Here is a 25,079-nt window from a genome sequence, read left to right as displayed (position 1 = left end):
TAACAAACATGGTACATGTTCATACAATCGGAGCTTTCCCAAGTTAATTCAAAAATGGAGTCCAGGATTTTGAGACAACATTTGCTGCAGAAGTTTGTAGGTATAGAATATTTTCCATTTTATGAGTGATAGCATGTCATTGAGCCAGACAGTGAAGGAGGGAGGAACAGCAGACTTTCATTCCTTTAGGATACGTCTTTTTGCAACCATCATCATCGACTGACACCTGCATAGTTGCAGGAATAGTTCTGGAACATACGCAGCCAAAAACTGCAATTTCTGGATTGGGTGTGATGAAGATTTCATAAGCTTTAGAGTACCAATCAAATATTCTGGAATTAGTCATGAGCCAATGTGCGATCTGTCACATACGGGGGAAGTCGAAGAACAAATTTTGTGTAGTCCAACCTTGGAGTAATGGAGCCGATGGACAACTTTAAATTGTATTCATTAATGTCAGCCGTTAACAGAGCAGGAATGAATTTTTGATAAGCATTTGTCCCACATTTATTCCGGTATTTCTATACCCAGTTCCTCCCTCCGGGCGTCTCTTATCCTCGTAGTCCGCGCCTCAACACTTTCATCAAACAAATGTACAACTGCAGAGATCCGATGTTTGGAGTAAGGACGGCTCAGGAGCACATTAAAGAAGTTGTGTTCATTCGGAATATCTCGATAATTCTTGATATTGGATTGCACAAAATGCCTAATTTGTAGGTAACGGTAAAAATGTGAATGCGTTAAAATGAAATTTTGCCCAACCTGATAAAATGATGCAAATTTTCCAAATATATAAAGATCTTTGAATTTGATTAAGCCCTTCTCCCTCCAAACATGGTGGATTTATCACCCAGGGGAGGCAAAAGAGCATATCGGTGCCTGCACAGAGGAGTTTGACAATTCAAGGACACCTCTAATTGGTTTAAAATACGCACAGATTGTTTTGGAACAAACCCTAGTTTCTTAAAAACCTCAGCTTTCCCCACTCTGGAGAAAAGCAGGGCCTCTAAAGAGGAGTCCCTTACTACGTCAGCCTCCATTATAACCCAAAGGGGGGTGTTAGAATTAGTAAGATCTGGGGATGTCTGGTGCCAGAAGGTCAACGCTCGTAGATTTGTCTATTCTAGGATTCTTGTTGTTCCATATGTAAGACGTGATAATCGAGTCCAATTCCTTAAAGAAAGAGGAAGTGAGATAAAGAGGAAGATTCTGGCAAAGATGCAAAAATCTAGGAAGAGAGACCATTTTTATGGAATTTATACGACCAATCGTGGATAAGGGAAGAATGTTCCATGACTCCATATTATGCTTTAATATGGATAAAAATTATTTGGGATCATTAGGGACAGTCAATCCAAGATATGTGAAATTGTCATTAACAGGTTTTAGATGAAGGCATATCCTGAAATTTTGCCAAATGAGGTGATCAAATTAAGATAAATCTTCTGCTCGCGATTTATCGACGACTGTTCACATTTTGGAGATCAAGTAACGATGGAGGTGATTTCAACTCATAGAGGACATTCAACATTAGGCCTGAGCAACACCAGATTATCTTACGCCAACATACCAGGAAAGAAATGACCAGTCGCCTCATTTCTTAACCTCGACAAGTTCACGTGTGTAGTTCACTTACACCACAAGGGGGCGACATTCATTCATACCTACAATCATAAAGCATGGATTCATTGACTGTTTTATTGAATCTTAGCCCGTGTTACATTCAAAGCAGGTTTCACATTTAACAGTTTACATACATTCGTTCACATACAGTGACTGACAACTGTGCACATTCATTTAACACAAATATATTCTTCTAGTAGCCTAAATCTTTGCAATGCATATAGATGATTTATCCGAGTATTCACACATAAAAACATCAGTCCTTCAACATGCATCGGATTCACTAACACTAGATTCAATTTTGCCTGAGTTACAGAGAAATTCTGTAGCGTGCAAAAAATCCACACGGAAATCACGTCACTGAGAAAAATAACCAAAAACTAAAATACAACTTAAAACAAACAATTAAAACATCGTCTCAAGAACAGGAAGAGGAAATGTTAAATAGAAAAAAGTGAGCTTTTTCTTGATATGAGGCAAGATTTTATAAAAACTGAACAGTTTCACACAAAAAATAAATCCTTGTCCTGGTTAAGTCGACCTGCCTTGTAAATTCAAAAGAGATCTTATTAAATAAAAAATGTAAAAGATTAAAACGAGTGCGTGTAAGCAGGATGATTTGTTCAATCCATTCTTAAAGACATCGTTAATGTCAACTAATAAAGCACACCCGCTGCCTTTATCACCGTTTTCAAAGCCCTGAGTTAAAACAGAAAAGTGGTTCCACAACCGACATTTAAAATCAAAGAATATTAACAGACACAAAACACAAAACTCCTAAAAACATCAGGAAATAAAAGGACCCTGAAACTCAAGCATCAACAGAAACAATTCAAATGTTTTCTTAAATTTCATATCAAGCAGCAGATGCATTAAAGGTTCCCGTGGACCTCAAGAGACAACCTCAGAGAACGTGTCTGTACCAAACTCTGCAGTTTCTGTGGTAGCTGCTTGCTTCTGTCGGCACAGGGGGGACGTGTTTGTATACCAGCCATTTATAAACTGCACTGAGACTCAAAGCTTTACACTTTACACCACTTTAAAGAAAAGCAGGTACCTCTTTGTCTTGTTCAGCAGGCAAACCTTTGCCAAAATGAGCGTATTTAATATTAAAGTAAATAAGAAGAGCTAGCTTCACAGCATTAGGCTCTGAGACCTCAGACTTCAGACTTATTCCATTTCCTCTATAATTATTACAGAACTGTAGCTCATGGGGCTGAAAGGTGCTTTACGCCTGCAGTCTTTCAATTCGCCAGCAGGGGGTGAAAACGAGTCCAATCATGTAGACGTCTGAATCATCTGAAAACAACGCTCTGTTCCGTTGATATGTGAGCTCAGCCAACTCTTTCCTGATGAGTTTACGGTCTTATTGAATAAAACACGATGTTCACTTTGGAAATAAAGGTCCCATCATTATGCTTTAGCTTGGAGCCATCTTGGGTTAAGGTGCTGCTGTAAGACTGTGAGGTATCCCCCTGTGTCTCAGTCACATCTGCGACACGCTCGCGACGTTTGGTTTTAGGCTGCGGTAAAAACACGACTCAAATACTGAGGTAAACATTAAAAATCTCAAACTGCTTTCCAAGGATTCTTACACTCTCCTACTTTCACGATGTCTTTGGCGATAACTGTCCGGCTAAACCAGCTGCAAGTTAAGGCGTCTTCAGTTACTCCACCACCTTCAGCTCAGGCTCGAGCTCCGCCCGGCTGCTCAGAGAGCAGATCTCCACAGGCCTGTTTATGCTGGCGCCCTCCTCCGGAGTGACCAGTGGATCCTTCCCGAGACTAACTTTCCTTTTTTGCCACATGTGGAGCGATCCGAGAATCATGATGCAGATGCACAAGGCCAGCATGAGTGAAACACCTACGAGCTCACCGTAGTAACTCTTCTCCTTCGGAGTCACGTCGTCGAGCTGCACTCCGTACTGTGTGTCAGAACTACTGCTCTGAAGGTTCCCGCGATGTTCTTTGGAGGTCACCTTGCCCGTAGGACTGGTTGTAAATCCATTCTTTCTGTCATCGGTGGTGTATTCATTGGTGTGTATGAGCCGTGTCGGAGACATTGTTGGATCGTCGGTAACAATGCTCTCGTAGGTCTCGTCCGGCCCTGCAGTTTCATGGGTTCTTGGGGTCAAGTTAGAGCGCATCAGCTGTACGTCATAGCTTTCAACTACTTGTTTGTACCCGGCTTCCTCTGCCTCACAGCGGTAGACCCCTGAAGTGTCGTTAGTGACGACGAAGCTGAGACTGCCGTCATCTGATTGGATGAAGAGCTTCTCTGACTGAGGGAAGGCCCAGGTCAGAGTGGCCAAGTTGGAAGGTGTCAGACACGAAAGCCTCACCACTTCATTCATGTGAGCGCGGACCACTGCAGGCAGCAATGTTACAGCATCAAGGTTAAAACTCTGAGCTTGTTTCCAGAATACGTTCAACAGAATTTCTCAGTCTCCGTATCTGCCAACAGATTTGTACATCACCTGTGATCTTCTCGGCCTCGGTTTGCCCCTGACATTTGTCGTCCACATTACTGTCTTCCAGGTTCTGAACCCTGAAAAGGAAAACAACATTGTGTGTGAACCTTTAGCTTCTCACGACAACAAAAAATCCTCGAACATTTTTTACATCTTCATGTTTTGCAGATTGTCCGTTGGTTGTAGAGCTGTTGGCCCTTTGCTTCCACATTCATCCTTTCACAGGACATGCTCCACCTGCAGCTTTAAGCATGGTCGAAGCTCCAGCGCACCCATTCATCACCTAATTTAATGTCCCCACATTAAATAAAGCCCTCTTTCTCAGGTGGTTGCAGCTTTGTTAAATTAGAGAATGTATTGCTTTTGTGCAGTTTCTTTAAATGTGTACAATGACAATAAAGGGCTATTCTATTTTACTCTAGTCCTAAAATAAACACAGGTGATAGTTTTCGAGCTGCAGCTACGTGTACATTTTGATGGTCTACGTGTCAGAAACACCAGAGAGTATCTGCTATATGTGGCATCACTCTCAGCGCTGCAAAGACAACTCCGATGAATGAATAGCGACAATTACAATTATTACAACAACGGTTGCCAGAGTCCTGCGGCTGAATTGTTGCTGAAATAATTTTAACTAAAATCAGGGTTTCAGAAATGTTAGTGTTATTTATCCAGGGCTGAAAAGCCGGCGATGGTTTCATCTAAAGCATCTAATCATTTCAAGACTCATTTCTTAAAGTGTAGTAGATAAAAAGACAAATATCAATCAGGAATCTTAAAGAAAGCTGATGGTTTATTTTGTATGTGCAGGTCACATCTGTTCTGGACTATCTCAGAGTGAGTTTTACTTACATGTCCTCATGACCACCATGCACACGGGCACAGGCCCTGCTAGCGCGGCTCCATCCACACAGAGGATCTCTGGCCAGGAGACACTGACTGCAGGTTGTGTAGGTCGAGCAGTTGGCCACGGGTACGGCAGTCACGCCTTCAGATGTCCCCACATAGAGGACTCCCTGCAGGAGCAGAGAAACAGTCAGCCGGACGAATGCGAATCTGACAGATCTCTCAGGTTTCAGAGCGCAGGTGTTCAAATCTGTGAGACGCAGTCGTCCTGTACACATCTCTACCTGCACCCGCGTGAAGGCTCGTGCTTCCCAGTAGTTCTCTAAGATTAACTTTTGATCTTTTTATTTTTTGGGTGCGAGTCAAAAACATTTGAATGTGAACAGGATGCTTTGTTTGCTGATCAGTCAATGAATTGTGCAGTTTACCTTGGAGGTGGAGAGGACCACGCTTTGGACCGTCTGAGGCTGGGCGAAGAGCTGAATCTCCTCAATGACCCAAGGACCCTGATCAAGCAAAACCACTTTGTGGAGAAATCCAGACTCTTGGACAGTAGAGAGAAGCGATAAGTCGTTTTAAGTCATGCAAGAACCACAACAACCCTTCAAAGCTCGTTACTACAAGCAGGATGTGACCGTTTACATCACTGAACTATCATTTTGATCACATGTCCATGCACTGACTGCTTGGGCTCGTCTATGTTCACAGTCTCACCTGTGATGAGGAAGAGGAGGGTATGCTGTTCATCGTTGGCTGCGCGTGCTCTCATCACAGCCACGCGACTGTACTGCTGCTCCGATGAGACGACGACCGGACCTTTGTCGACAGGCGTCACAGGGTTTGTGGTCAGGAAACTCTTCTTCACTTCCCCCAAAACAGCGTCAGTAGAATTGCCAAGTCCACACTGTCAGGAGAACATAGAGGGTCAAACAGTAAGATCTGGAAACACAGCTCGTTTTATGACAAACGGCATTAAATCATTTTTGTTTTTATGGCATTTTCTGCTGCATCTTATTCTCCTCGAGCGGGTTAATGAAGAAACGTTTTTAGTAAAGTGCAGATGGAAACTTGAAAGGTGCTTACAGTATGTCTGACATAAATTAGCAAATCTATCTTTGATTTTACGATTGCTTTGAGGATTCAGGAAGTCTAGAAAGTAATGAACCCCCCCACCGTTCCCAGGTAGCTGTGCGTTTCCTGTTGCGTACTCCACTGGTGGGTCCCCGTTACGAAGGTCCTGTAGCTCCCCTTGAACACGTCTTTGATGTCCTCAAGTCTGAAGACACAAACTGCAGACTCTGGACCTCTGGACCTGAAATAAACCAGATTGCAGCGGTTACCTCGACGTCCTTAAGACAGATTTGAGACGTCCTGACTTGAACAGGTACGTTTAGAAACAGAGCTAACGTGCTAAAGTTGTGGGTTTGTTTTATTTGAGTCAACAATGATTGGCCTAAAACCAGGACATACACGAGATCCTGCTGAATTTGATGGTTCTGTTGCTTTCGCTGCCATGGTTACCAAATATGCCATACATTAAAGGAAAATGTGCCCAAAGACGCAGTTCAAGAAAGAATCTCATGTCAGCCCAGCGATGATCCAGTGAAGACTCCTCTGATCTTCCACTGTTTATTTTAACGTGACTGTCTCTTAAAAACTTGGTTTATTGAAATTGTCTCACGCATGAACATAAAGACGGCACAAATTTGCTCTTGTACAGTAAATCTCTCAGCTGTGAAGGGGGTCTCTGGGGTATCGGGCCCCCTGGGACAGGCAGGAAGGGACCATTTTTCTTTTTCTGCTACTAGTTTGTGTTTGTCGACCATGGAGCCATGCCACCCTGGCTCATGTGGTTTTCATCGCTCAGTCCCAAATAAGTAATTGGCAGAACCACAGCATGGAAAAGGCTTTGTAAGAGCAGCCACCAATCACTCATCTGAACATCCAAGCTGGGAAATTCGGGGGTTGACCCTCAGCTGTTTATTTGGCAGTAACTAGATGTAAACATGGCTTTAATAAAAAATGTGACAGTTAAAACATTTAAGACCAGAACAATCCAAACATCATCCCTCTTATTTCCTGTTTACCTACCACTGAGTCGTGAAGACACCGTAGAACAGAGTGTCAGCAATGTCGCCGCCCTCTGGTGGCGGGAGGGTGAACACATCCTGGAGAATATTGAAGGGAAGCTGTTTCTCAAACTGACAGAGCAGAGTGGCTTTGGTAAAGGACGTCCATTTCTTCTGCAGAGTCCTCACTCCACCAACATCATCCTGTAAAACCAGCACAGAACAATCCTTCATGTAATATTAATGGTAATACGCACATTCACATTATGCGCTCTCGCTGTTTGCTGTCACCTTGCAGACTTGAGCCACCCGAGCGGTTTTCAGATCCTCTACGTAACTGAACTCTTTTCCAACTTCACTAAAGAAGAAGTAGAGTTTCCCCTCTGCTGGGTCCAGTGATGAGCTGACAAATGTAGGCTCTGAAATACAGAAGTGCAGGAAGTGAGTACAGAACAGAGTCTGTGCCATGTGGTCTGAATACATCTGGAGCGTACAAAGTACTCAGCTGACAGACCGATGGGTGGAGAAAGAGTCAACACATAATATGATGCGTTTATGTGCAGCAGACATAACTTTTTAAAACGACAAAGACACTGCGACGTCTAAGACAAAGAGGAAATGAGCAGCTGGAGACAGAACGCAGGGAATTCTGCAGACCTCACAGCTGTGGTTTGGTTGAAAGTATTTGAGCTGACACAAACATGTCTGATCCATGTTTACGAGGTTTTTGTGGTTTTTCCATGTCAGTGTTTTAAAGAACAGTAGTTATGACCAACATCTAAGTGTTGGCAGAGTCACTGCCTCGATGTGTAAGACGCTGATTCACATCGAGGCTACTGCAGCAGGTTATGGGAAGCTTTTTCTGCTTCTTCATTAATAAAAATGTAGTTTAAATGTCAGGAACATGTCTCTTGAGTTACTTCACAACAACCTCATCACAGGAATATCCGAGCTTTAGTAGGCGGACCTAATAATTGAGGATTTTGCTTGTGGATGCTCAGGAGGAGCAGCAGCTCCAACAAAGATGCAGAGTAGCTTTGAACCGGACAGAACCTTTGCTGTTTCGGACCCCATAGACCCAACCTCCAAGGGCCAAGAAGAGTTTGTCCATTTGTACAAAACCTGGCACTGAATGTGCAACGATTTATATTTGCCACTAAGGCTTTGGCCTCCCTGCCCTACCATGCCCATGCAGGATGCTGCAGCATAAACACTGTGCCCTGGCTGACATTGGTCAGCTGGATGTGTAGAAGAGTGACGTCCTTCATCCTGGTCTTTAGTGGCACCAAATGTTATATGTGGAACCTGTTTAAACAGGAACAATGAAGAGACACCTAGGCTCCGGTAACTGGACAGGTGCTTTGGTTTGTGCGTCGAGTGGACAGTTTTACTGAGATGCTGACGAAGACTCAGATATGAGAAGATGAGACCTGAACACCAGTGTGGATGACTCCAGTCCCATCTTTGCACAGTTCTGAGTCCAGGATAGATTATAAAGCTACTTTTTTTAACATATTAAAGATCGGACACCCCAATCATTACACTGCATATGTCAACTGCACTCCAACTTGAGGCTGGAAACCAAGGCCTGAGTTTCACCTGCTCAAAAACTAAAGTAATGCCACACACGTGGCTTTTTTAAATAATTCTCTTTCACCACCTTGAGTTTGGGGGTGTGACAGGACTCCTACGTGTGCTCCTATATTAGTGGTGGTTTCAGCGGTGAGACATATCACATTATCACAGATATGCATTTAGGTGTGTGAGACAGATGTCAGTAATTATTTTTACCATTTGTGGCCAACAGCCCACATTCGATGACACTGATGCAGATCCATGAGTGTGATATGGACTAAAGCGTGATGCAGTTACAGCCACACGTGGGGACATCTACCAAACATCAGGGTAACAGCAGAAGCTTACACATAACACTACACTTAGATTAGTCCTTCTTTAAATATATGAGTTTTCTGCTTTCCTTGCTTGATGAGCTAAGAGGTGAAAAAGGGGCGGAGCAAGCCTATATGTAGACCTGCAAAGTGGGTCATACCACAACTCTGGGTCATCGGGGGGAAATGGAATTTGTTACGCTAGTTTCAGTCCGGTTCTTGTGTGTTTGTGATGCCATATTTTAGGGTTTTTCATTTGCCTGAAATTGCAGTGAAATTCAGGTGTAAAGCAGAAAAGTCCAGTTTGTTCTTTTAGTTTCTGCACCCATTAGTTTCTTTGTGACAAAGCTTTTTACAGCTTGATTTATCCTGATCATGTTCGCTCACCTTCCAGTAGGCGGATCGACGTCTCCAGGCTGACGTCTGGACGGCCGTCTTTGCTGAAGTATCGCAAAATCTGTGGTTTGATTCCTCTGAAGTCGGTTTTTGTGGCTGTGAACAGCTCGCCGTCTGCACATAAATAAACAGGAGAGCTCCGGGTGTTTGTTTTAAAGCACATATTAACGTGAGAACATACAACAAATGCTGCTCTGCTTTGGTCAAATAACAACACAGTACACATTATGTACTGTGTATTATTCATGTGTGCCAACTCGCACATCAGTGTTAATATTCCTCGCATTAGCGATCGTAGTAACCAGTGTGTCGTGAAAACAGCCGTACATCTGATACATTTTTAAATATATTTTTGGCTCTTTTATTAGATTGATGCAGTGCATGCAGGAGATAACACAGTACGCGCTGCTGTGCACAGGGAAGGAAATGACAGGCACGCTCCGTCTCAGAGAGTAAACCCTGCTGCTGTTTGGTTTGTGGGTCACAGCCAGTGACACCATGCCACCCACAGATGCTGTGCTTCATATGAAATTCTCTCATGCAACTGTGGTTTGTGCAAAAGGTGAAACAAAACTTTTTTTATTGCAACTGACATCCAACGTGAATCAGATAGTTTTCCACTTGTTTTTGAAAGCATTGCATCCTACACATTAAAGGTCACAAAGTTAAGGCTACAGATTTCTCCACTGAAACTTATATTGCAACAAAAACACAAGAAAATATGGAAATTAAGTGAGAAATAACGTTTCATTTATAATGTAATTAAAGCTAAACTTTTGGCTCAAACTGAATACTCCATTACTGCATTTTTATTTTAAAAAAAGAACCGAAGTAAAACTGTGACTGAAACTTAATAAAAGCTAAACATTCACTCTCAGTTACTCTGAAACTAAACTGAAATGTGTAAAAAAAAAAAAAAACTCTGGAAAGAACTGAAACTAAACTTCTGCAAAACAAAAGGAAGATAAAAAACAAAATAATGAAAAGTAGTTTAAATTCAGATTCAAATTTTGCAGCACTCCTCATCCCCAAAATATCAACTCTGCAAAGATTCTTGCTGAGTTACGTGCAAACAGCTTGAGGTTTGACCACTTTATCGCTGAATGCGAGCCCAGCGGAAAGTTGCAACTCAGCACACTGACCTGCGATGACGACGGCGCTCCTCTCGAAGGGGCTGAACGGACAGCGACCTTTAGCGCTGACTTTTTTGACAATGGAGAAGCTTTGGGTGTCCTGATGAAGACAAACAAAAGCTCAGCTGAACATCCAACTGTGTCTGAGCTGTTAGGAAGCATTTATATAGGACATAAGATTTTTCTCATCTGGTTGAAGCTGACAGCATGTATGAACTTACGATGTACGCTTCTTGGGGGCTGTAAGCGTAGCTGCCACAGGTGTAGAGATGGGTGGAGTTTAGAGGTTGCAACACGTGGATAAAGTTTGGACATTCATTCTGCAAAACAACAGAAACTGAATAAAATCTCTACATTTTTTCTTTACGTCCTCTCCCATACGTACTCCTGTTGACTCCTCCGCAGCTTTAAACAGTACGAAGCTCTTCTGGTTAAAATATCTCAAAGTTTTATCTTTGGTGGGTGTTCTTGCTTTTTTATATCCAGCTACATTAGGGCCAGGTAGAAAAGGGAGGGACCAACGTGGAGTGAAGCGATGTGGTCCAGGAATCGGGGTTTCAATTCTCTGCAGCGTTAAATACATTTGGATTGTTCCTTACTGGTGAAAATTCACCATACAGTGAAAAGAAAAAGTATTCATATTCATACACAATTGCTGCTGTGTGTGGATTTTATATTTACCATTAAATCCTTTCCTTTCCCCGTGCAATCCGATGTCTCTTTATCAGACGGACTCCACTGCACCTGAACAAAACACAGACGAACTGTTGGGCATCACGGGACCTCAGCAGTAAAAGTAATAATATTTCAGTAAAATTCAAACAGTTTCTTCTGAGCACCTTCTTGTTCAGTCTGATGACATCACTCTGGTTAACGTCCAGTGACAGGATGGCGTTTTGTGCACCAACGTAAAGAGTGGAGCTGTCGCTGCTCAGCAGCAGAGCGGTGGTGTTGTGGAGGTCACCGTGGCCAAAGTGGAGCAGAGGTCTCTCCGTGGAGTCTGGACACAAACACACAGAAACCACAGCAGCTGTTACCGTCTGAGGAAACTCCAGGTTGCACAGGAGCTGGACTCAAGATGACACTCGGGGCTGGATGCACAGCAGATTCAAAGAGAAATCTAACCTGAGGATCTCAGCAAACACTTGGAGGAAGCTAATATTAAGCAAACATAAGGGCCTTGCTCTACAAGCTCACACGCAGGGTGATTCAGGCGCAGCGTGTCTGAGCCGTGTGTGGGAAAACGCTCTGTAACCTTTAAGGACGCCGCAGAAGGGTCATTACACGGGGCGGGTCAATTTAAAGAGATACGTTTAGATAAGTGTTAGTCAGAAGTGCAAACAGAGCAAAGAAAGCAAGTTTATCAAACATGAAAACATCGAAACAAAGTTCCTGCGATTTCTTTTGAAGTTTTACAGCTTCGCTCTGCGCTGTGGTTTCTGCTGAGCTTATCTTCAGACAGGGATAAATAAAGACGGAGACTACAACAGGAGGTGAGAGGACGCAGCTCAGCGAGCACCCGCAACATGTCGTGCACTTCACTCACCAGCTGACCGGCACAGAGACAGCAGCACTGCCTGTTTGTGAGGCTGCAGGTTTGGAGAGGATGTGGTTCAGAGCTGCAGAGAAACTCTCCACATATGAACGATAAGATTTAAAAATAAGAAACATCTCAGCAGCAGATTTCTCAGTAGACTTGTTTACAGTGTCTCAGTCGCACTGCTGCCATCTCTGCAATATTTCTGATCACGTGACATTTTATTGATTTACTCCTTTAAGCTTGAGTAAAGATGGCCCCTTCTTACTGACGCGACTCACTTGTACTGCTTTCTGCTCGTTAGAGTTTTGAATGTTACATCTGAACGCTTTTAAGAACTTAACAGGAAGCTGGCTCAGTACTTCCTGCGCTTCCTGGCTATTATTTATGAATGCAGATATATTTGTGCAAAGGCTACGTCCACACATAAACGCCAAAAACGAAGGAAAACGCTGCCAGAAACATACCAAGCAACAGGTGGCGATATATTCCTAACCTGTAGAAATGTTGGCCAATCAGAAACAGTAAAACAAGTAAACAAAGATGGCGCATAGAAGCAGCACTGAGTCGTTTAAACGCTGCAGAGAGTAAAATTAACAGTATTGTAGAAATTCATTTCACCGAAACAATAACGTGGCGCACACCTTTGACGCTGCGTTTTCCTCGTCCGCACGTAAACGTGAAAACAGTTTTTTTAAATCTCCATCCTGGCAGGAGTTTTTAAAAATCTGTTTTCAGTGACCGAAAACGCCGTTTACGTGTGGAAGAAAGCTGCGAACGCATCAGAAAAATCAGCTTTTTCAAAAATACGCGTGTAGGCGTGGACGTAGCCGAAGACAATAAAACGTAAAGTCGCCATCAGCTAACGGGACCCTCGTTTGCGTCGCAGACTTTTAGCCTAACAGGGTAACCATATTTGGATTTCCAAAGGCACGAAGAGCTTTAATACTATTGTTTGCTTAAAGAAAACTTTAACACACCTAAACAATGCTTTCTCTGTGCGGTTAATGAATAAAAACTGTCATGTAGGCTTTTTGCTCAACAATTGCAAAAAAAGAGGCCGGTTGGGGACGTACTTTTAGCTTGCATGCAACCAAAGCATGACTCACACTCGCAATGTAACGAGCAACCAGAAATCTTACCAGATATTTCAATCTTTTCACAGAGATTAGTTTGATACCAACAACTCAAATAAAATAACTGAACAGCAAACTGCCAGGAGCCACTGAAGGTCATAAAACCTGAAAATTATCTGAAAGCTGGAGGATTTGAGAATCTGTGACATACAAAATAAGGAAATGTTTCTGTCAGCAGAGAACCTGAAGCAGTGACCACGTTAACTTTGTACTGAAACAGCCGTCCGACGATCGACCCACCGGAGGCTTGTTCACCTCAAACGTGCCTGATCGATGACGTCACCTTCACAGGATATTCACTAAAACATCAACGCAAAACCACAGATGTGTGTCCATTCTGTGTTTCAAGAGAAATATAAAGAAATGAGGGGCAGCTCAAAGACTTTTGCACAGTACTGGGGTGAAAATGTGAGCGCTGATGAATTCCTGCAACCTTTCACAGGTTTTTAAGGACTCTGCACCCACTGAACTTGTTTTTAATAGTTCAGCACGTGTGCTTTTTTAATTGTTTTTGTTTGTTTGTTTGTTTTTTGTTGTTAGAATCTGAATGCTTGAAAGTAATAAGAAGCATCAGAAAAAAGAAAAAGTGTCCGATTTTATTCTGACCGAAGAGGGACGGTCTGAAACTGCTCAGTGGAGCCACTTCAGGACCAAAAGAATGCTCATCATCTGAACACCAACAGATCAAACTGACAGAAAAGCGTCTCCTAATCACAAACACCAGACTCCGATCAGCAGAAGTCCTGTCAGAGGAAGTTTGTCTGGTCTCAGAGGACGAGGAGCGCCGGTGAACAGCTTTCCAAGAAGCGCCGCTCAGGGCAGCTCAGACATGTCGCAATTCACAGCGAAGGACAGAAAAGTGAAGCGAATCCTTGCTGAGGATCAGTGACGGCAACAAAACGCCTCTCACTGTTTTCTGCTTTTGTTCGCTGTTCCCTTCACAGCTTCTTCCTTTGTGTTTTCCCTCGACTTCTCTCTTCTTTAACTAAATCTGCTTTTTGTTTGAAGCCTCACTCTAGCTCATAACCTGGTGAAAATATAAACCCTCTCATTATCACACATGCCACAGAGTGGTTGATTATGGTTTTTAATATATATATACGTTTCCCCATGACAGCGACCGCGAGAACATGCAGTCATCTCAGCCTCAGCTGACCTCATTTTGTTGTGATAGAAGAACTAAATAAACCAGATCCGAGTTCTGAGTTGATCCGATTGTTGGAGCAGTCGCAGAGAGGCCTGGCAGGATCAGTTCAAACAACTTGATCACCTGGAGGAGGGGTGGGCAACTCCAGGCGTCAGGTTTTAGGTGTTTCAGCTGATTTAAACGGCTGAATGAGCTCCTCAACATGTCCTGAAGTTCTCCAGAGGCCTGGTAATGAACTAATCATGAGATTCAGGTGTGCTGACCCAGGGTGATCTCAAACCTGCAGCATGTTGTAACTTGGAGACTGTTGACAGGTGACTTCATTAAATTTAGTAAAGTGGCTTATCGAGTTTCACAGTTTGAAACATTAATGCTTGGCAGTGAAATCTTCCTTAAATCTTGCTAAACTGTGTCTTATACGCAGTTCTGGTTTCATCACAACTTACTTCTGCTTTCCAATCTCACCGCAGGCATGAATGAACGTCTGTTACCATAGTTACGCTGACTCAGACTGGTTTTTATGGGTTTTTATGTGTCACTAAATGCCCGCATGAATAACGATCTGATGGCCACAAAAGTCCCGAAAACACTAAGACGAACGGCTTGATGTGAGGTGTGCTGCAGTTTTAGGAGCCAGCGTGCGCTGACAGATTTATGATGTCATAGTGTCCCCCGCCGTCCTCTCCAGCATTCACAGCAGAGCGTTTAAACACACCTCATCTAATCAAAGACATTAAAGAGCCGCTGAAGGAGTCCTGAGTGGAAAACTAGAGAATTCTGCAGCAGTTCTGCAAAGAGCCAATCAGCAGCCTGACCGGGAAACTCATGAGCCAATGGCGTGGCTGCAGCGATGCACCCCACACGGTCACAGGTGTGTGTTGGCAGAGAGAGTAAAGATGTTTAATGTGCTCATCCACTGATTGCTGTGCCGTCGTCCTCGTTGATCTGCTCTCCTCTGATTCGGTGTTGGTGCTGAGTCCAGCGCTTGGTTTCTGCTCTTCGTTTTTCTCGGGCTCCCTTGTTTGTGTTTGACCTTTATAACAAATTTGTTGCACATTCAAAAGTTTCTTAAAGTGCAGCATTGCTCCAAGGTTTTGAATATGGATTCAGGAGCTTAACAGATGTACAAAAGTTTTCTCACCAACCTTTTCTCAGCGTGCTTTAATTAGCCGTTTGTTGTTGTTGTTTCAAGCTCTGGGGGAGATGTGAGAGACTTTCATCACGTCGTCACTGTGGCTGCGTGAGGCTGTGTGAAACACGGCGCTAGCCACCATAACCAGAACCATAACCATGTGAAAAGGCTGTCAAAGTCGCAGGCTTTTGAAACTGGCCGAGCGTGAGACAGAAGAGACTGATACAGGCCGGACGAGCCAGCCATCGGTGAACTGCAGCCAGTCTGGAGAGGCTGGAAGATGATCTAGCAAATGAGAAAGTCACCATACCTTGCTGCTGCGCACCAAGCAACACTGTAAAGGAAGAACTTCTGGACAGACTCCAGGGTTGTACTTGGGTACATCAACAACGAGGCCCGTGCTTTGCACACATTTGTATCAAATACGATTTGAAATTTATTATCTCAGTACATCAGCAGTGGTGTTTGCACTGCAGCAGGCTTCTCCAGCTGTAGAGGTAACCCCCGAAGAAGTTAAAAGTTAAAAGGGTTCAAGCACTAAGAAGACTGAAAATGCATCTCTCCTTTCATTCCAAAGGACCACCACATAACAAGGATGATGACAGCTCACTATCATGAGCAGGTTAAACACCAAGGAAAGGGTCTAACCATCAACGAGATCAAATGGATGTTGGATCCCAGGAATAAACAGAACTGTTGCATCAGTGTGTTAAATGCAGGAAACACAGAAGGTCAGGAGGAGCAGCCAGAGGCAGACCTGCCATCTGAGCAGGTGGATCAAGCTCCACCTTTTACTTCTTGTGCTTTGGAGTCTTTTGGACCATTTTGCAGAAAGCGAGGGTGTAATGAGAGATGAGGACGTTTGTTTACGAGGCAATGTCTGCTGTGAACAGTTGCCAACTCACTGTGGGATGTTTCTAGAAGGGATCTGAATGTTTGGTGACAGTCATCGAACAGGCAGGAACAAGTGGAGATCAACGATTTGACTCGTGGACCAGAAAATGAGAAAGGAGGGAGGAGGATGTGACAGGAAGTGTATTGTTGCTCTCAGGGGCTGTTTAAGACAACGACTACATCCTTTACTGAATAAAGGCTTCATGCACAGATTATTCTGTTTCCATTTTGTAAAAAGCCTCAGGCTTTAAGGTCATTCTGAGTTTAGAAATCATCAGTGTTACATTTCTCTTTTTTGTGTAAATGGCCTTTAAATGGTCAGACATATTTGAGATATATTTTCACATATATTTGTTTTAAAAAGTTTCTGCTTCAGTTTAAAGTAGGAAAAAGGAGAAGCAGAAAGAAACGCATGTTACCTGTTAACAAGAAGCTGGCTGGCAGTGGCACGAGCTTCATCCATCCTTTAATAAGTGATAGCAAACTGTTGTTTAACAGAGTTTATGTGGAGCTGTAAACTAGTGAGATGATATAGTGACGCTTTCACCTGCTTGTGACTGTTTAAGCTAATGTTGGAGCTCTTTGTTCTCTTACACACAGGTGTTAATTGGCCGCTCTGGGATATAATAAATTTACCAATAAATCGATTAACCAAAGCTAGTGGTTTACTTGATGCCATTGCTCAACCCGATAAAGGCCCAACTTCTTTTCTGAAATGGAGAAGTGACTGTTGCACCAAGCTCTGAGTGCAGGCCTCCTGCTGAAGGTGCCGGGGGTCGTTTTGCACCCACACTGCTGTTACTGAGACTCGGAAGCTGTCGTGTGCCGTTCAGCCCGACGCTTCTCTCCGCAAACTTAGCCTGTCTCCAACTTCTGGAGCCTGACAGGATGCTGTCACGTCTGTCATCCTGCCTGTCAGCAGCAGTGTTAACTTACGTGACTGGTTCCAGTGAGCTGGAGCTGGCGGAGGTGCGAGTCTGTCCTCCAGCAGCTGTGTTTTTACACTGAAGGTGACAGAGGCTGCTCCCGATGGGGTTTGCATCATTTACATATGAATCAGAAGCAAAGAATGGAGAATGATGAAGTTCGCTCGGATTACGGGTTTGGGTGGGAGAATCTGGAAGTGCGGAGGTTCCCGCGAGAGTTGATGATGAATCCCAGCTGCTTCGATCCCACTGCTGTAAACACGTATACACGTTTCCAGCGTGCGAAGCCAAACGATTGCACAAACTCTCCTGGAAAACTCGCGGCCACAGCTGCAGCCTACAGAAAGCGATAGCTCTGAAAGTCCGTCCAGCTGACACAACATCTGGCACGACTCCTCTGTGCGTCCACGCCCCGCACAGCACAGCTTTGACCCGGCTGCATGTGACTGCACAACAGAAAAACACTGTGTGGACCGAGTTGGTGTCAGAAACGTGAAATACATCAGTTTGCACGCAGCGTGGGTGAAGTGCGGCGCCGGTGTAAGACAACGAAGGATTATTCCGCAGTGCGCGCTGGTGCGTTAATGTTTGCAACATGCAGCTATGTGTGAAATCTTTCCTGTTAGATCATTTTCCTGTTTTCAGACAAACTCGTCATATTCACGAGTCTCAGCTGAACATGTGACCGAACTCTGTTTCACAAGCTCGGAATGAGGACAGATCCCCGGGGAAGTGAACGCATCACAGCAGATATTACAAAGATAAGACCTTAGATGGTTCGTGCAAAGCGCCATCAGGCCGAACAGACGCATCTCTGCCGTGCAGGCGGACAGAAAATCAGCTGACTTTGAAGCAACAAAAAAAGCTTTTACATTGTTTTTCCAAGACAAACAGATGTGAAAACATCACCTCTCACATCACAGTAATCATTATTAACCCCGCACTGAGAAAATCTGCTTTTGGGAGCAAAACTAAAAAACATCCAAAGATTTCATAAACTTTTTTCCCTTTAAAGAAAAAACAGAACCGTCCAATAAAAAAGGAGGGAGCGTTGGACTTACTGAGAGCGAAGGAGATCCGCGGAGGAGAGAGGGAACCCTCGGAGCTCAACAGGTGGAGGAGGAGGAGGACGGCTGGGAGAGCCATGATGGATGAGCTGGTGAAGGTGATGGAGCAGAGCTTTGTTAAACGTGCAGCTCGTCTGTCGCCTCTGCCGAGCTCTGAGTCAATGCGGCTCTGATCACTGAGCAACACGACCACAGCTTCCTCCTCGCAGCGGTCGGAGGTCAGAGGGAGGAGGGTGGAAGCTTCTCTGCACAGCCTCAGTGCTGGGCTGAGCTGGCTCGTGTCACGCTGTGCAGATAACACTTATTTTCACCAAAGACGCCAAAACGAGAGTCTCGTTTGTTCCTCTGAAAGCTGATCAGGAGACTTTGGTTTTCTCTTTGCTTCTCGTGTTCCTCTGCGGTGCTTCACCTTATTTCACATCCGCCCTCATCAACTCACTGCTTTTCCGTTTCACCCCATGGGGCACGCATGTACAGGAAGAAAAAGCATTGACCTACAAACCAGCGCGGTGGAGACGAGCGCTGAAGACCACTTCAACTAGTTTCTGCTCCAACGCGAAGAAGCCACCGAGCACGAGTGATGACCTTTAAAATGCAACTTACAACACTCACACGCCAATTTGTTAGTTACACCTGATTTGAGTCCTTCCACCTTCAGACCTGCATTAATTCTTCATGGCAGAGATTCATCTAAACGCTGGAAACATCAGCAGAGCACCACGCAGCTGCTGCAGTGCTCTGCTGGGCAGGCGTCTGTTTGAGGTGCTGTGTGCTGGAAGCGCTCATCAGAAGATGTGCACACTGTGTGGTCTTCTGCTGCTATGGCCCATCATGCTGTGCATTCAGACATGCTCTTCTGCAGACCCGAGCTGTAACTTTGTTCCCATCAGCTCATTTTCTCCCAGAGAACCGCTGCTCACTGGATCTTTTTGACTTTTGTGGATCTTTCTGTGGAAACTCTACAAATGTTTACGAGGGGAAATCCCAGCAGATCAGCAGTGTCTGACTCCAGCTAACACGCCACACTCACCTGCTGCTCAGTTTGAACTTTATCATTTCCACATGGATGGAGTGGCTTCCATTAGATGTTTTCTTTCACGAGCAGTGGAACAGGTGTACCTAACAAAGTGGCGGGTGACTGTGAAGTCACTGTGAAGTCATGGAGTGATTCCACACTCTGTAAATACTCTTAATATCAGCCAGTTTTCAGTCTGCAGCCAACATCTAATCTAACATCTGCAGGAAGTCTTCTGATGTCCGAGCATTACAGCTGTTTTTATTTATTTATTTGAGAGAGATTGAATCTGACTTTTTCGTCGTTTTCACATCCTCCATGAGACAGTTTATTTACAGTGGAGTTCATAATTCTGCAGAAAGTCGCCCGCGTCAGGAAAAGCGAGAGCTTTTGTTCCCCACGTTATTCAGATTCACTTCTACAAAGAAGCCAGACAAACAGACGCTGCTGTGAAATTCAGGGGAGACAGAAAAATCCCTCTGGAAACAAGAAAAAGTACAGACGACGAAGAAACAAACGAGCCAGAAACTGAGAAAGGAGAAGCTCGTCAGTGCCTGGACTTCACCTTCCTGCCTTTGAATGTGAGCTTGTTCTTTTTCTTGTTTTTATTCCCACACTTTTAAAGAAAGTGATCTGGATCAGCAGACCTCAGAGGTTTCATGACGTTTGGCTTCATAAACATTAACGAGGCTTCAGCGACCTGCAGGGCTGAGATTTATTTAAGGCTTAAAGTTTGCATTGCAAAGGGCGTGGCCTCTCTGAGTGACTCTGTTTGTGCTGTCCAAGCATTTTAATGTAATTATTATTGTAATGTACTAACAAGCAGTGACATTCAGGGATCTCTGCACTGATCAGCAGGAGTCAGTGTCTGCACCCTTTGTCCAGATGTGGTCACTCAAGTCCAAAACACTCGCAGTAAAGCTTCAAAGTGCAAAAACCAGTGGGTGACGTCACATGAGTGTCACCCACCCATCGCCTACTGGTGGTGGTCAGAGGGCCCAGTGTCCTCTTTCATATACAGTCTATGTATATTGGGAGGCGACAGTGGCTCAGGGGGTTGGGAAGCACATCTGTAACCAGAAGGTTGCCGGTTCGATCCCCGGGCTCTCTGTCCTGGCCGTTGTGTCCTTGGGCAAGACACTTTACCTTTCTGCCTACTGGTGTTGGCCAGAGGGGCCGATGGCGCGACATGGCAGCCTGGCTTCTGTCAGTCTGCCCCAGGGCAGCTGTGGCTACAACTGTAGCTGCCTCCACCAGTGTGTGAATGTGAGAGTGAATGAATAGTGGCATTGTAAAGCGCTCTATAAATGCAATCCATTATTATTATTCTGTGTCGACAGTCCGTGGTTCCTGCGGTCGCGCAGGAGGCTTAGAGATGATCTGACCTCAGCGACACTTCCTGAGTTCAGGGTCTCAGGTCAAACTGAGAAAAGCAAAGTGCATTTTGTAGCTTCTGCTCGTTCTAGTGAAGCAGGAGGAATAACCAGGTTTTTCAGTCACTTGGTGCAGACCGAGTCACTCAAACCCGACGACAGCCCGAGGCTTCAGACTCGGGGTTTTACCCTCCATGCTTCTTGCGTTGGTTTTTCATAATAAATGAAAAAAAAAGTGCACATCCGCTCTTACTCTAGAAGAAAGGCCAGGCTGTTTCAAATATATATATCTTTTATTGATATGTTTATTTTACTGTAGGTTTATGTGAATCTGCTCTGAATACAGCAGCTGTCTGTTCTATTGAACACCACCTAGAAACATTTATTCACTGTGGGGACAAAATAACTGAAGTTGAGGCGTCAGACTTTCTTTTATTCACATCACTGCAGTTTAATCTAATAGCAGGCACACAGGCTGGACAGGAATCAACCCCCAGCCCTCTCGGGGTGACTGGGGACCGCTCGGTCCACCTCCAGGATCCAAGGACAGAAACTACAAAAAGGCAACAGTCACGTTTTCTCAGATGTCTTTAAATTGAAGCACGTCACACAGCTGCAAGCGAGAAGGCGACGAGGCGATGGTTAAACTGCAAACTGCTCCTTTAGCAGCTCACATCAACCTTCCTCTGAATCTTCATCGCTTTAGTCTCCCAGCGTTTCTTTGGTGTCACGTTACAAACGATCGGCGCACATTCCTGCTGTCTCTGCTCTCAAGGCGGGTTCAGAAAATAAAAAAAAAACACGAGCCAGCAAAATTAAACACAGTCAGCAGGTGTAGAAACATGCGGGCGAAGGCGAGAGAGGTGTGGCGAACATTTAAGAAAAGAACAAAAACCTCAGATTTTCACAATAAAGTCAAAGTACACACGTACATAAAAAGCACTAAAATAAAACCTGCAAAGCTGAAAAGACCGACGCCATCAGAGCAGCGTTTGTACAGTAGAAACCTTAAAAAAACAAAAGCTCACTGACATTACGTAACAGCATAAAGTCCTGATCCTTTATTGTGACATTTGGAAAATAAAGGCTGAAGCTCTGAGATCAAAGTGATGACGGCCAAAAGCCTCGTCTTACTTTATTCCTGTGAATACGTGAAAGTTAGGATGGAGACATTTTCAGAATAAAGTCAGCACAGTTAGCAGCGTTACAGCTTTATTCGCAGTCGCTCTTCCTGACAGCGGCGTTTCCTGCACAGTGACGCTGCATATGCGGCATCAGTGAGGCAGGAAGTCACGCATGGATCACAACGCACCGGACCGCTGCTCTGTGCCCACTCTGTGCCAGGAGGAGCCGTCGTCAGCCGCCTCTCCTCTGACTGTGGCGGAGCTCAGCTGGTGATTGCACTTCCTGTACACCTGCTGCAGGGTGTGATTGGTCGCTCGTCCAGCTCACTGTGTATCCCAGGAGAGGGAGGAGCACAGAGTCATCGCCAGCTGCGGACGCAGAGACGGCGTCTGTAGGGAAACACGAGCTGGGCTCGGGTCAGCAGCAGTGCAGCTTTCAAAATAAGAGCGAGGATGTTGTCCAATAGCGACTCGAGCCTGTGTGTGGGAATCTTCATAAAAATATTCCGAGCAAAGTGGAAAAATCTGTTTTCTCTGTAACAGAAAATAAAACGTAGCAAATCTGTGACTCATCTCCTGCTGCCCACTCGAACATTCATCCAAGTCTTTGTTGATCAGAAGATCCTGGAGCAGGCAGGAAGTCTGTCCGGGCGCATACGCGTTTATTTAAAAAAAACAAAGTTTCACTAAAAACAACGTCTTAAAAAAAACAACCGAAACGTCTGCAGATGGGCCGCGGACCACAGTTTGGAAACCACTAATCATAGGTCGGTGCGAGGGTCTTTAAGCAAGGCACCGAATGAACGTGACGTCACCCAAACATCCACATTAGCCGCTGCCGAGGTGCTGCTGAGCAAGGCACTGAACTCCAGAGATACAGCAGCGCTCATTAATACTCGTGAGGATGAAATCCGGTGACAGCGAGTCTCCATCATCTCCATCTTCAGCTGCTCTGTGATCAGTCAAAGGTCACCCGGGGGGTCAGAGCGGAGGAGAGGACTCCACCTTCAGAGGGACGGCGGGTCGCAGCGGAGGAAGAGGAGGCCGTCTGCACAGAGGAGAGAAGACGTTACTGCTCACGGCTCACTTTTACATTAAGGCTAACATCAGAGACGGCCTTCGGCGGAGCAAACAGCTCCTGCACACGTTTCAAATTCAGTTTCAACACGTTTACATCTTCAAACCGTTTCAGGCCTAAAAATCTCCCGCCCAAAACTGGCGCCTGTGACTCTGGTTTCTCAGGTTTTATTGTTTATGCTTGACGCTGTTTTAGTTTCATGTGCTGAGAGGTGTGATGCTGAATCAAATTTGCAGAGATTCCTGCGAGTTCAGCGCCTCCGCCCTGCTGCATACCCGCCACAGGAAGCCGCCACCCTCACTCGCACGTTTTCACGCCCTGGCATTTGTGCAACACTTTACAAAAAGAGCAGCTTCCTGTTAAAAAGTCACAACTGTACATGTTGAACGATTAGCTCCACTCTTCGTCTGCTGGACGAGCGGATTGGCTCAAACACAGCTGCAATTTCACTCATGATGCAAACATGTCCTCGTGTCTCTTCCTGTCAGATTACAGGAAACCTTGAGGAAGTACACTTACGTCATCGTCTTAGATCAGAAAGCTTTAAGAAAGAGACAAAAAGCTGTCGGGTGTACCTGTTGGGTCCGGCAGCAGCAGGTGCGACTGCCCCGTGTGGCGGCGGTTTACTGTTGGAGTTGTAGACGGGGTGTGGCGGAAGGTAGGGGTTGGACGGCATGGCTGGAGGGCGGGGCTTTTTTGGGACTAGAGGTTTGAGTGGAACAGAAACCTGCAGAAAGAAACAAATGAGTGTCACCTGTAACTGCTCGGCTGGCTCAAAGGAAATGTGACATCACGGAGAAGCTTGGAGGATTTTTTAAATCAAAACGGCTGATTGGTTTCCTCTTTACGAATGAATCAGCTGCAGCTTTGAAACTTACCAAGTCTGAAATGATAAAACAGGTGATTCTATCCAATCAGGAGCCTGCATGCCCAACGCTCACCTGCGTTCCTGAACGCCTCATTAATGTTGGGCATGATTCCAGCCAACCAATCACATCACACCCTCACACAGCCAGTCTGACCATCAGCTCTCAGTAATCACAGTGATTGATCCATCTCATCACCATTTCAGCTCCTAGCACTACTATATGCTCTCTATGTACTAGCAGCTAGCAGCATGCAGGTAGGGCGTACCTGTCCAGGTGTGATGGGGTCAGGGGGGAGAGGCTTGTTGGGCGGAGCTGGTCGACTCACCAGCTGCTGGAGGGTTAGCGAGGAAGAAGAGAGGAAGAAGAGTGAAGCTTCAGCAACAAAGACGAGGAAACGTGAGGAGGAAACAGAGCACAGCAGGTGGCGAGGACTCGAGGTCGTTGAGCTTTATTTTGAAATTCTCTGTTGACTGACGTGAAACCGAGAGGTCTGACTCACTAATGAGATGTTATTTCATATCAGACTGATAGCGCAGCATGCAGGCAGGAAAGACATGGGTCAGACAAACTAGGCTGTCAGGCAGATGTTTCACCTGCTGATTGGCACCAACAGTTTCCTGGAACTTCAGATTAACTTGACCACCTGCTGCATTAGGGGAGGTGTGAGGGGGTATTTCTATTTCTTATTTGTGTTTTTCGATTTAAATATTTTAGAGTTTTATGACTCGACTGGAGCGGCGGGACCTGAAAATGAAGCACCAGCAGCTGCAGTTCCTCTGACATCCAGCAGAGGCAGCAGTGAGTCAGTCCAGGGTGAATTCTGCTAATTTGTATTTAAGGATTAAAGTTTGCACTTTTAGGGGCGTGGCCTCTTTGACTGACAGGTATCTGTTAGCTTCACCTGAACTGGACCTCTGGACCGTGTTTGTGCTGCTGGCGCCTTTTTATTGACATCATCCAACCAATAACATGGCTGCTGTGAGGTCACTGTACTAACAGACCAAGAAGGCGGAGCTCCAGTTTTGCTGAGTGGGGTTCTGTTTTAACTTCAGCGCTACATCAGCAGTGACAACACGTTCCAACAGACGACACACACACACACACGTACTGCAGACAAACGGGACGGACAGTAACACTACACACTACAGGTAGCGTACCTGGTTGGAGGGGGCGGGGGGGTCAGGGGGCAGAGGCTTGGTGGGGGGGGCCGGTCGCTGTTTGACCAACTGAAGCAGCAGAAATAAAAAGTCAGAAGAACATCGAGTCAGTGTTTGGAGGTGGAGACGAGGCCGAGCTGAGTCAGCGAGGAAGAGTTCAACATTTTAGGGAATCCTCAAAATTCCTCGTTAAGGCT

At 45.1% G+C, this 25,079-nt stretch overlaps 2 protein-coding genes across 6 annotated transcripts in view; both read right to left on the bottom strand.

Moving 5' to 3' along the window:
- Positions 1 to 1,680: 1,680 nt before the first annotated feature.
- LOC146699488 (semaphorin-4B-like) lies at positions 1,681 to 18,468 on the bottom strand. Its single transcript, XM_085472448.1, has 14 exons — positions 18,261 to 18,468; positions 11,267 to 11,427; positions 11,109 to 11,171; positions 10,649 to 10,747; positions 10,437 to 10,527; positions 9,286 to 9,408; positions 7,301 to 7,428; positions 7,032 to 7,213; positions 6,114 to 6,252; positions 5,655 to 5,844; positions 5,369 to 5,484; positions 4,947 to 5,110; positions 4,101 to 4,171; positions 1,681 to 3,991 (listed from the first exon to the last, which is right to left on the bottom strand). Exons 1-14 carry the CDS (start codon positions 18,343 to 18,345, stop codon positions 3,291 to 3,293), a joined length of 2,313 nt encoding a protein of 770 aa, XP_085328574.1. The 5' UTR covers positions 18,346 to 18,468; the 3' UTR covers positions 1,681 to 3,290.
- A 2,460-nt stretch (positions 18,469 to 20,928) lies between these two features.
- Positions 20,929 to 25,079, bottom strand: part of adam15 (ADAM metallopeptidase domain 15) — a 51,895-nt gene continuing 47,744 nt past the window's right edge. For 2 of the 5 annotated variants that reach the window (XM_085472433.1, XM_085472435.1), the window contains 4 exons: positions 24,883 to 24,951; positions 23,991 to 24,056; positions 23,432 to 23,583; positions 20,929 to 22,826 (listed from right to left, as the gene is read on the bottom strand). In XM_085472433.1, coding sequence (XP_085328559.1) covers positions 22,760 to 22,826; positions 23,432 to 23,583; positions 23,991 to 24,056; positions 24,883 to 24,951 — 354 coding nt within the window. In that variant the 3' untranslated portion in view covers positions 20,929 to 22,759. The remainder of the gene's footprint in view (positions 22,827 to 23,431; positions 23,584 to 23,990; positions 24,057 to 24,882; positions 24,952 to 25,079) is intronic. The other 3 variants (XM_085472434.1, XM_085472436.1, XM_085472437.1) reach the window with 3 other exon arrangements.

The sequence above is a fragment of the Copadichromis virginalis genome, linkage group LG11, assembly GCF_057382275.1.
Source record: "Copadichromis virginalis isolate Kocher_CV1m ecotype Utaka linkage group LG11, C_Virginalis_male_GT1.1, whole genome shotgun sequence".
NCBI lineage: Eukaryota > Metazoa > Chordata > Actinopteri > Cichliformes > Cichlidae > Copadichromis > Copadichromis virginalis.
This window is presented reverse-complemented; position numbering and strand designations above follow the sequence as displayed.

Excerpts from the sequence above, each read along its gene's own strand:
- LOC146699488 (XM_085472448.1), bottom strand. The coding sequence starts at position 18,345 with ATGGCTCTCCCAGCCGTCCTCCTCCTCCTCCACCTGTTGAGCTCCGAG. Across the intron at positions 9,409-10,436 it reads GAGCGCCGTCGTCATCGCAG|ACGGCGAGCTGTTCACAGCC; the intron begins GTCAGTGTGCTG and ends ATTTATGTGCAG. Across the intron at positions 5,485-5,654 it reads CCTCCTCTTCCTCATCACAG|AGTCTGGATTTCTCCACAAA; the intron begins GTGAGACTGTGA and ends CTACTGTCCAAG.